Source organism: Aquarana catesbeiana, linkage group LG09 (assembly GCF_042186555.1).
Source record: "Aquarana catesbeiana isolate 2022-GZ linkage group LG09, ASM4218655v1, whole genome shotgun sequence".
Classification (NCBI taxonomy): Eukaryota; Metazoa; Chordata; class Amphibia; order Anura; family Ranidae; genus Aquarana; species Aquarana catesbeiana.
The window spans coordinates 199,330,071-199,342,314 of record NC_133332.1 but is presented as its reverse complement, the minus strand read 5'-3'; the positions used below and the strand labels follow the sequence as shown (position 1 = coordinate 199,342,314).

The following is a 12,244-nucleotide window of genomic DNA, read 5'->3' as shown; positions in this document are numbered from 1 at the left end:
TAAGTGTCCTAATATTAAAAGTCGGCAGCTACGACTTTTAGCTCCTCTTTAAACCGAATGAGAATTCCTGGCTCAAAATAGCTGTTTTCATTAATCATAAAAGGTGTTTAGGGTTCTGTGCAGGCCATTTAAGTTCCTCCACAGCAAACCCGTCAAGTCATGTCTTTATGAAATTGAAGGGGTGTCCACACACATTTGGCCATATAGTGTAGATTACAATACAGCATTCATCTGTCAACTTCCCACCTCCTGTTCATGTTCAATCTTCATGCTGGGATTTGCGTTCACCTCTAGAAGAATTGGCTTCAGATTCTTCAACAGGAGGATGTCAAATCCTAAAATCTGTAGGAAAGGTAGAGACACAGGCACACATCAGAACCCTCTACATAGCTCTCCAGTATTCACACAACAGCAGCACAAATATATGAATGAAAGTTTCTACCTATATCCCACATGCTTCCTGTAACAGGGAATATGTATCACACAGAGGGTGGGCGTATCAGGAAAAACAAGGCTTCCCAACACAGGGGTTCAGAAGATGTATGAATAGATCCTTTTGGTAAAGTTCTATAACTAGGAAATACCTGGAGCGTTAGATGCTCCTAACCAGCATTAGTCCAGTCTTATTGCATCGTAATTTCCTTTATAAAAATATTGGTTTTATGGTCAATGTTGCTGGTGCAGTAGCTTTATATAGAGCTCTGGGCATTGCTGTCATTACAACGTAGGCAGGATCAGTCTGCATGAATAAGGGCATGTGTCAATGTGCATTTCTTGACGTTAGCACTGCTTCTCTCCCCATACAAGTTAATAGGAATATAAAGGCAGCTTGAAGCAGATTGTAGCTGGTCAGGAGGTCAACTGCAGGTGAAATACACCTGTAAATGAACTCTGAATGGTCTCTGAACAATTTGAAACAGATGTTGAATACAAATGTTATGCGCCTAAATGTAAGATGCACATGCCTACGAACATCAGACCTAAAATTAAGTACTTCCTCTATGCATAATATATGTGAAAGGATCATGAGAATTAAAAGGGTCTGTCCTTAACTATGCTCTTTTTAAACAATCCAAAATACCAAATTGCCACTTGCATAATGTAGAAAACTCTCAGGAGAAGGAAGAGGACTTACACTAGTCATGTGTTGGTTGTTACCTGCTTTGAATTTGCCCTAGCTTCCTATAAAAAAAAAATAATCGCCCATTACGCCTAATTTGATACTGTTGAAAGACAGAATATTTGTATTGTAAAATCTTAATTTCTTTGAGTCCATTAAAGTACACAGGAATTCAGAGACTAACAGGTTATACTACTGCCTACAGAGGAAAGGACATTGGAAAACAAATACATTGTGGGCCAGCCCAGTATGACCCCTTCTGCTTCCAGCATGCTTCAGTTTTTTGGTAAAGCAATACTAACAGCATGATCCAAAACACAGAGGGGAGGGACCAATGTCCCTCCAAGAAAGGGATTTCAAGGTATATACAAAAAATTCCATTTTCATTCTCGTCCACTAAGGGACACAGAAATTCAGAGACTGTTGGAATGTCAAAAAGTAGTCCAACAGAGGGGTGGGCAACAGAAAACAAAATGACAATAGGCCCACAAAAAAAAAAAAAAGTAGAGCTTGGGACTGCCTGCAGCTCAGGGAACTTCCTGATAGACCTTGTGCTCAAAGCAGTTATCAGATAAGGTCCAAGAAAAATACTTCTAGGTTTTAGCATCATGAGGATCACAGATTCAGAGATGCCGATGTCTCTCAGAATCTAGGCTTCAACAGCCATGCTGTTAGGTTCTGTGACTATGAAGCAGATGATCTGGATGAGCCCATGGAGCCCAGGAATCTGATCACGCAGAATACCACATCCCCTGTGGCCCAGAGCTAGAATGCCCTCCATCTTGATCCTGTGCAGAAGATGAGGAAAGAGTTTCAGAGGAAGAAAGGCATAGATCAGTCTGTACTGATCCTATGGAACCACCAGAGCATCCACTGCGTCCACTAGGGGATATCCAAACAAAAGAACTCGCTGCTCCAGGTGAGACAGGAAGCCTAATGATATCACGGGTGCCCGCCTAGACTCGCCTCCGCATACGATCAACACTGAAGAAATGGCTGCACTCCAAGATCCATCAAAATTTGTATTTAATGAACTAACATCCCAAGTGTTACAGACAGTTCAAATGGTAGACTGTTTCACACACTAACTAGTGTTAGTGTGTGAAACGCATCTACCATTTGAACTGTCTGTAACACTTGGGATGTTAGTTCAATAAATGCAAATTTTGATGGATCTTGGAGTGCAGCCATTTCTTCAGTGTTGTCAAACACTGTCAGTTCAAATGGTAGACGCGTTTCACACACTAACTAGTGTTAGTGTGTGAAACGCGTCTACCATTTGAACTGTCTGTAACACTTGGGATGTTAGTTCATTAAATGCGAATTTTGATGGATCTTGGAGTGCAGCCATTTCTTCAGTGTTGTCCACTAGGGGATACCTATACCAGGAGAGAAACCTGCCCAGTTTGTTGTTAAGTTTGGAGGCCAGGACATCCACATTCAGTATCCTCCATCTATGACACAGGTCTTGGAACACCTCTGGATGTAGGGACTATTCCTCTAGGTTCAGGCACCGCTGGCTGAGCTGTTTGCCAACTGCCCGCAAGGCTGGAGCATGAATTTTTACCCATGACAGGATCTGCTCTACCTCTCTTGCCATGGAGAGGCTTCTGGTTCCTCACTGATGGTCAATGCCTTGGTGTTGTCTGACTAAATCCAGAAAGGATGACCCTCCAGTCAGGATGTCCGGCATTGTAGACAACCAAATCCCTGAAACTCTAGAACGTTGATAGAGAGACAAGATCTCTGCAATATCAAAGTCCCCTGCACCAGCAAGGTGCTCAGGACTCCTCCCCAGCAAAACAAGCTGGCATACATCATGTGAATCTCTCAAGAGATCGGAAGGAAGAATTTCTCTAACTCCAGAATAGGATTTGTGAGCCACAAAGCCAGGTACACCTTGGTCCTCTGTAACAGACAAATTAGTCTGTCCAAGGACTGGACTGATGTATCCAATGATAGTAGGATGTTGGGTTGTAGGGGTCTGGAGTGGAATCGGGCAAATGGAACTGCCTTGAAGAAGCCTACCACCAGCTACAGAACTCTCATGCAGAAGCAAAGAGTTAGGTAACATCTAGACTGAAGTGTCTGCGTCTGGCAGCAGAAAGTTTGAAGCTTCTCCCGGGCAAGAAAAACTCCAGTCTGACCAGTTTCTAGAATGAGACCTAAATACATTATTTCAAGCCATGAGTGCCGAATTCTGAAAGTTTAGGTCCCGAACTAACCTGAGTTCTGCATTGTCAGGGCTATGCTGTCCACCAGAACCTGTGCTGACCGTTCCCTCTTTGCTGGGAAAGTTTCCTTGGAAAGTTATTTGGCCTATAAAAGCCTGCATGATTGCAGGAAACTATCCTGTGTGACCTGAGAGCTGGAGACACTCAGTAAAACGGGACTGTTTCCAATGCATCTATAATCAGACACATTGCACTGCAAGATAGCAAGGAGGAACTGAGGCAAGTTCCATGTGTCAGGAGTAGAAGAGGAAAAATGCTTTCTCAACAATGGTTGGCGGTAAAGGGATCATGGATCACCCACACGTGCAACACTCCACCCAGGTGACATTGGTGCTCAGTCCCTCTGCATCAACCTCTTCCAAAGTATATCAGACAGAAAACAGGAATTTTATTGGTGACCATTGGCCCTCGAAATGAGGTAGCACCTGCTTCTTGGCCTGTACGGCCTAACTCACAAAGTCAGTTCTCAGAAATGGGGTCACACTTGGGGCTGTACCATGACTGTGGAACCAGAGAGTCCTCTACAGCTAACTTTTTCCCAGTAGACTCAGATCTGGAAAAGTGCCACAATGCAGAGCCCTGTGCCCAAAGGTCACAATCCTGGTTAACCCCGCAAGTCTAGTGCCGTGGGATCTGGGTTTTGAACTCCAAAGTCAAACTGAGGAAAGGACAATCCAGATAGCTGCATATAAAGACCAGCTCAGCAGTGGGAATCATAACTGATAGAAAATGGTACCTAGCAAAAAAGTTAGACTTTTCTTAACAGAGAGGAGAAAAAACATGCCTGTGTCCAGTTCCCCAGTAGGCTGCTATACAATCCAACAGACTCTTAATTCCTATGTCCCTCAATTAATGAGAAACAAAAATAAATTATTGATGTTTACTTGCTAAATGCATAGGAATAAAACACCAAAGCCAGGAGTGCTGTGCTCGGGCTGCTTGCCCACCAAAATAAATGACTGTTACCTCTTTTTATGTGTCTACTTGCTTATAAAATTGAGAAAAATAAACAATAGTAATAATAATAATAATATTGGTAAAAAAAACAACCAGCTATATTGAAAATTGTCATAAAGTTTGAGGAGTGGTGGCTCAAAAACAACAAGCCAACCATATGATGTGTGTGCACAAGAAATAACAACTCACCTGGAAGCATGTTGGTCCTGGTTTAGATGCTGGTATGTCCACCTGGAAGTAGACTTTGAGTTCCGGAACCAGAGCAATGATGGTCTTAATGACCAGAGAAATTATGTCAGACCATACTTTCTTGACATCTATACCTTTAGCTGAAAGTCTATAGAGAATGCTGGAGAAGGTCCTCTTGCTTCCAGTGTGGACACTGTCCGAGTGGATAAAGTTTCCACTGTGGATGTTGAGTGAGTAGTTGGTCAGGTGCATATAGACACGGTGGAGATTTTTATGATTTGGTGCCTGGTAGGGCTCAGTGCAGAACCGGGACAGTCCATCTTTGGCAATGTAGATTTCCAAAGGCTCTAATGATCTGAGAACAACATAGAGTCTCATATCAAACTTTAACTTGTCCATCAGGAGAGGCTTGCTGATGTACTCTTGGACCACAGCTGGTCGGTTCTGGACACTGGCCATGATCCGCACTTCACTGGGATCCTTAATGAGGTAGATTCCATCACCCTGACACCCACCGTCCGGCTTTACAATAAAGGTGGGCTTCCACGATGGGTCACTTTCCTTTGCCATACGAACCTGCAATAAAACAATGATCAGTACAAGTAGAACCCTGACTGAATATATTTATTAATGTTTTATATGGAAAACAGTTTATTCAAAAAATGGTTTACACATTGTGAATTAAATTTCGGGGGGGGGGGGGTAGTTACATAGTAGGTGAGGTTGAAAAAAGACACAAGTCCAACCTATGTGTGTGATTATATGTCAGTATTACATTGTATATCCCTGTATGTTGTGGTTGTTCAGGTGCTTATCTAATAGTTTTTTGGGACTATCGATGCTCCCCGCTGAGACCACCGCCTGTGGAAGGGAATTCCACATCCTTGCCACTCTTACAGTAAAGAACCCTCTACATAGTTTAAGGTTAAACCTCTTTTCTTCTATTTTTAATGAGTGACCACGTTGTTAAACTTCCTTCCGCGAAAAAGTTTTATCCTTATTGTGGGGTCACCAGTACAGTATTTATTAAATGAAATCATATTCCCGCTCAAGCGTCTCTTCTCCAGAGAGAATTAAGTTCAGTGCTCACAACCTTTCCTGATAACTAATATCCTCCAGACCCTTCATTAGCTTTGTTGCCCTTCTTTGTACTTTGGACCGGTGCCCAGAACTGGACAGCATACTCTAGGTGCAGGCAGACCAGAGTATTGTAGAGAATCATTGTTTTATCTCTGGAGTTGATCCCCTTTTTAATGCATGTCAATATTCTGTTTGCTTTGTTAGCAGCAGCAATGGCATATAGCAATAGCCTATCTTCTACTAGGACCCCCTGGTCCTTTTCCATCCTAGATTTCCCCAGAGGTTCTCCCTCCAGTGTATAGATTGCATTCATGTTTTTGCAACCCAAATGCATTATTTTACATTTTTCTACATTAAACCTCATTTGCAATGTAGTTGCCCACCCCATTAATTTGTTCAGGTCTTTTTGCAAGGTTTCCACATCCTGCTGAGAAGTTATTACCCTGCTTAGCTTAGTATTGTCCGCAAATACAGAAATTGAACTGTTTACCCCATCCTCAAGGTCGTTTATGAACAAAATAAATAGGATTGGTCCCAGCACAGAACCCCGGCGGACCCCATTACCCACCCCTGACCATTCCGAGTACTCCCCATCTATCACCATCCTCTGAACTTGCCCTTGTAGCCAGTTTTCAATCCATGTACTCACCCTATGGTCCATGCCAATGGACCTTATTGTGTACAGTAAACATTTTTGGGGAACTGTGTCAAATGCTTTTGCAAAATCCAAATACACCACGTCTATGGGCCTTCCTTTATCTAGATGGCAACTCACCTCCTCATAGTAGGTTAATAGATTTGGTTTGGCAAGAACGATTCTTCATGACTTTATGTTGATTACTGCTAATGATACCGTTCTCATTACTAAAATCTTGTATATAGTACCTTATCATCCCCTCCAAGAGCTTGCATACTATTGATGTTAGGCTAACTGGTCTGTAATTCAGAACAATGGCAATTACTTGACTGAGTTCCCTAAGTACCCTCGGATGCAAGCCATCTGGTCCCGGTGATTTATTAATGTTAAGTTTCCCAAGTCTAATTTTAATTCTGTCCTCTGTTAACCATGGAGGCGCTTCCTGTGATGTGTCATAAGGATAAACACTGCGGTTTTGGTTACTGAAGCCCCCCAATTCCCTCGTGAAGACTGAGGAGAAGAATAAATTCAATACCTTCGCCATCTCCCTATCCTTTGTAACCAGATGTCCTTCCTCATTCTTTATGGGGCCAATATGGTCTGTCCTTCCTTTTTTACTGTTTACATACTTAAAGAATTTCTTGAGATTTTTTTTGCTTTCCTCCGCTATGTGTCTTTCGTGTTCTATCTTAGCCACCCTAATTGCACCCTTACATTTCTTGTTGCATTTTTTATAAAGTCTGAATGCTGATCATGATCCCTCAACCTTGTATTTTTTGAAGGCCTTCTTCTTTGCTTTTATATGCATTTTTACATTGGAGTTAAGCCATCCAGGACTTTTGTTCGTTCTTTTAAATTTATTACCCAATGGTATACATTGGCTAATGCCCTTATTTAATATGCTCTTAGAGCAAACCCATCTCTCCTCTGTGTTCTTTGTTCCTAAGATTTTATCCCAATTCATGCCTTCTAGCAAAGTTCATAGTTTAGGGAAGTTGACTCTTTTGAAATTCAGTGTCTTTGTATTCCTCTTATGTTTTCTATTTGTGTGATTTATACTGAAGCCAATTGGCCTGTGATTGCTGTTTCTTAAATTGGCCCTTATTTCCACATGCGTGATCAGGTCTGTATTGGTAATCAGTAGATCCAGTAACGCTTTATTTCTAGTTGGTGCGTCTACCATCTGAACCATTAAAGTGGTGTGTAAACTGCACAGTGCCCACACCACTCACACAAAAAGTAACTGCACGTGGAAACCAATAAGACATTTTTTGTCAACTTTGAAATGTCAGACAAATGAAAGCTAAATCTTGATTGGAAACTTGGCTGAAACTCTTTTTCTTCGAAAATGAAGCTGATGCTGAACTATAAATGCCAGCACACCTCCATGGCACAGGCACTAGATTTGCAAACTGAGCATGACATGACATTATCTGATTTGAATCTTTTCAGCTGACCAAGGAAGCAATCTTTAGGCACTCTATTCCCCAGATACCAATCTCCTGAAGACAGATAATGATGAAACACAATTACTGACTAGTAAGTGGACAGTTTGGCTTTTTATTCAGATTTACATCAATTTAGAGTGAAGGAAGAGCTCAGTGATGACTTAAAGAGGTCAGACACATCTCATCTCTAGAAATGTAAGAGATTCTTACACATGCACCTTGTTAAACCTCTTATATTGCAGCTTTTTCCCTTCTGCTTGATTCATCCCCAAACATTTTCCAGACAACTGTTCATAATATAGCTTATAAGGCTCTGCAGCTCCCCCTACAGCTTTACCTGAAAACAATCTTTCACTTCACTATTCTATCTTCACCCCAAGACTGAACACAGCTAAAATTTCTAGAGATCACCATCACCCCATTTTCCAGCAGTACAGGATTCCTCAAGACTACCCATGCTGAAGGAAATATGTACAGTGCACCAACAAATCAGCACTCTCACTTCGCTTCTCTGACTCTGGACTCCTAAAGGTGTTAACTGTTTGCTTTAGGTTAGTGCTTTCTTCTCCAAGATCTTAAGTATCCCTCAGTCATACAGTATATGAATGGTCAGTTCCAGTTCCTTTGGGCCTCTCAAAAGACATTAACCAATCTGGTCATGGTTAAAGTGGTTGTAAACCCTTTACAACCATTTTAACCTATAGGTAAGCCTAGATTAAGGCTTACCTGTAGATGCAAGAAATATTTCCCAAACCTAAAAGGTTTAGGAGATATTTGCAGAAATAGCGGCACCGATGTCTACAGCGTATGCGCCGTAGACATCGGGCGCACTGAGCGTGCCGTTTCTAACGGCGATCATGCCGTTAGTGGTGGCACCAGCGCGCATGCGCGGGAGTGACGTCATTGCGGCTCCGGCTAGTCACAGCGCCAGAGCCGCGATACCCGGAAGTCACTCCGGGATAGATGGCGTCGTCGAAAGGAGCCGAACGAGGGCCAATTCGGGGGCTTCGATCTCAGGTAAGTAATTCATAATGAGCTAATATGCTATGCATACTAGCTCATTATTTCTTTGTCATGCAGGGTGTATATTTTTTTTTTCAGAGGCTTTACTTCCTCTTTAAAGTGTATCTAAACCCAAGGACAAAATGTAATATAGCAACTTACCCGTCTTTGGATGTGGTGGCTCCATTAGTTTTCTTTTTTCAGAATTTTTCTCTTTATTTTTACCTTGTGATCCTGCCTGTAACACACTTCCTGCCTTGTGCAAAACTAAAGCCAAAACTTTTTTCTTATTTTTGACAGGTGGTTATAACCCTGTTATCTTTGCCATCTGGATCCAATTGGGGAGGTTTCCCTGTACCCTTTTCCCATAGTCACAACAGGAGGTGAGAGGAAATCCCTCCAAAGTGGGGTAAATTCCCCTGTTGTCATCAGAACTAGAATATTTAAAGTGTTACTAAACCCACAACAGTAAAAGCAGCCTGTGTATGCAGTAAAGCATGCTTGTTATTCTCACTGTTGAACCTAAGGGGTTAAACCTCCGCATTGTGTAAAAAGGCTGTTTGACCCTGTCTTCTCTGATCCTCCGCTTTTTCCGCTGTCCCCAATCCATCTCCTGATAGTACAGAGCCTTTGGAGTCACTCTGCACATGCTCAGTTTGGTGTGTATTGCTAATTAAAAAGGGTGGTATACTGCGTTAAAGTTAATAAATTATAACATGAAATGAGGACTGCAGCGAACCACCAAGTGATATAAACCAGGAAACATACATAAACAAAATAAAATCACGCTAGTCTGGAATTATTAGCAACTTATGCTTAATGTGCTTATGAGACCCTGAATGTATATAAACATCATAAAATGCAAAAAAAAGAAATAATAATGATAAGAACACTTAAAAGTTTGTGTATAAAGTGAATCCTTGTAATTGATGTAAAAAGTCCAAAAATGGGGCGTGGTCTGGACATGGCCGTGTAGAGACGCTTGTGCACTGAGCTCCCGGTCATCTTCCACTTACCCTGGCAAAAATCGCTATTTTTACTCAGAAAGCTCTCAGCTAAGACGTGGACCTACAAGCGGAATAAGAAGAGAGCCAGTCCGACCTCCAATACCCCTGCCACAAGTAACATTCAGAGACTTTTTCGGCAGTCACGTTCCGGCTCGTCGGATTCCAAGATGGCGGACTCTCGTGGCTCACCCTCACCCATCCCTGACTTCATGGCGGGCCCGACTTCCCCAGAGAGATCACAGAGTCCGACGCTCTATCCTAACTCCCGGAGGCTCCATCCACTGACCCGAGGAACATGCCACATCTCCTGCTCAGCTATAGGGTCGACCTAGGAACTAAAAGCCATCTTGCAGGCCCTCCCAACAAAGGCTGATATTTAGGCCATAGTGGGGAGAGTGGAGACCGCACACAGGAGGGAGATCAGGGCTGTCAAGCAAGAGGTACAGTCCCCAAGCACCCGCCTGGCAACGGGAGAATCCTCCCTATCGACACTGAAGCAGAGGATGACCACCCTGGAGTCCCAACAAAATATCCAAGCTGAGGCGGCGGTGGAACTCCAACTATGTATGGAGGAATCTGAGGACTGGAGCCAGAGAAACAATCTACGGCTCCGGGGACTCCCGTAGGCTACTGGTCCCACAGACTTACTTGCTACAGTGACTGACATCTTCAAAAAGGTAGCGGGCGAAAATCTACTGGTACAAATAAAAGTGGACCGGGTCCACAGAGCGTTGGGCCCTCGCTCATCTGACCCATCCAGACCCCAGGACGTGATCTGCCGGCTTCACCACTACATCCACAAGGAAGCCATCGCCCACAGAGCCTGGGAGTCAGGCGACCTGGAGTTCGACGGTGCGAGGGTGATACTCCCCGACTTATCCAGAGCAATGTTACACCATCGAGCCCTCCCGAAGCCGCTCCTGGACCTAGCCAGGAGACGTAATGCTACTTACAGATGGGGATTCCCCCTATCGGTCACTTTCCACAGGGGCCAGAGGTCTTTCCAGCTACGTTCTCCGGAGGCGCTACCTGCTCTCTTCGCCTTCCTCGAGGCGGATCCAATTGCTCTCCCCAACTGGATGGGCTATCTTCCGCGCTACCAGGGCCGCCCGAGCATGCAGAGATCCACCGCGCCACGTCCGCAGAGACCCCAAAGAGGCGAGCGCTGTCCACATACTTTGTCCCAAGAGGAGTCTCCGGAATTATGAGTAATTTCCACTGCCATAATTACCCCACGGCTCTGACACTTGTTGGCCAGTTGGCCTGGTTGCCCGCACACCCTTTCACCCCACCTGCCCCTGATACATTGCCTGGGAGCTGAGTTACACTTCCCCGATGCCTACCCATCGGATGTGGGATGGCAAGAGGGCGCCACAGTTACTTACCTGAGACCAGACCAACATGTCATCGGCTCCCGGCATTTCTAACCTCCAACCCCTGGCGTCCTGAAACCTGACGCTCCCTCCCGTACTCCCCTGGACTGGCACTCAGGATCCCACTCACATGACTTTGTGTTCCTCGCTCTCATCCGAGCTTTGTACTCGCACAAATCTTTCTGCAGGAATCTCTGATCCTCTTGCACTGCAGCTGAGCCTACAGTCCCCCTTGGAACCGCACACTGGATAAGAGATCTAGAGGATGTTCAATGAGGACCAATTATGATCTCCATTGTCTCTGTGGGAGGCATGGGTCCCTAATCCTGCTCTGATGAGCAGTTGGGGGAGTCTTGGGTGGAGGGCGGTGGGCCGGACGGGAGAAGAGTCCCACGGATGGATGAAATGGCTCTTTGTTACAACCTAAACATTGCCTTCCCCCCCGGGATCCCACAGGAATATAATAATTTGTGGAGACTAACGGACCCACTGGGCGGCGAGGGGAGGGGGTCACTCTGGAGTAACGTTGACTTGAGGCTCACGTGCACATGACTAGATATGCCGCCAGCCTGTTAGTTCTCAGAGCCTGTGTAAGATCTCTGACAGATGAGCGTGCCCCCCACCTTTGCACACTATTACACAGGAGCCCGGTTTGGGAGCCTACTTCTCCCCTCCGATGAGATCCTGGCACAATATCCTTTAGACTAGGTTTTGCTGATGGGGCAGGGAGGGGGTAATGTTTTACTACTTTTCAGAGTTGGTTGGGATATTGATCGCCACACCACACCCTCGGAATGTTACCCGTCGGTTTGGTGGAGTGCGCCTGGTTTGCTGTTCCTTTTTCGAATAAATGTTTATAACTGTTTAGCTGAATTACACCTGACCATCAAGTAATGCACTAAAAGTTGTAAATTACAAATGAACATTTAAATATTGCCGGGGTGGGAGATTTGGGTCCTTGGCTGCCGGTTGTTGACTGCTCACACCCCCAATAGGCCTTTGTGTACACCCGGGAACACGGGATTGTATAAATCACAAGTTTTTATACTTGTATATTTAGTCAAACTCCCCAGTGGGGACAGGCCCGGTTGGTTTCTCTGGCTTCTGCCCCCACTTCCTCCCCCTTTCCCTTCTACTACCCCCTTTCTTTTTCCCCCCTTTCACTCTACGTTTCTTCCTCCCTCCAAACCCCTTCTC

General features: G+C 44.4%; 1 protein-coding gene across 3 annotated transcripts in view; it reads right to left on the bottom strand.

The window, feature by feature from the left end:
* Nucleotides 1–12,244, bottom strand: part of TTLL11 (tubulin tyrosine ligase like 11) — a 254,643-nt gene that overhangs the window by 126,409 nt on the left and 115,990 nt on the right. For 2 of the 3 annotated variants that reach the window (XM_073599526.1, XM_073599527.1), the window contains exons 4-5: nucleotides 4,501–5,076; nucleotides 247–342 (exon numbers count right to left, since the gene is read on the bottom strand). In XM_073599526.1, the coding sequence (XP_073455627.1) occupies nucleotides 247–342; nucleotides 4,501–5,076 (672 nt within the window). Of the gene's footprint in view, nucleotides 1–246; nucleotides 343–4,500; nucleotides 5,077–12,244 lie in introns of those variants that run through there. The other variant, XM_073599528.1, reaches the window with a different exon arrangement.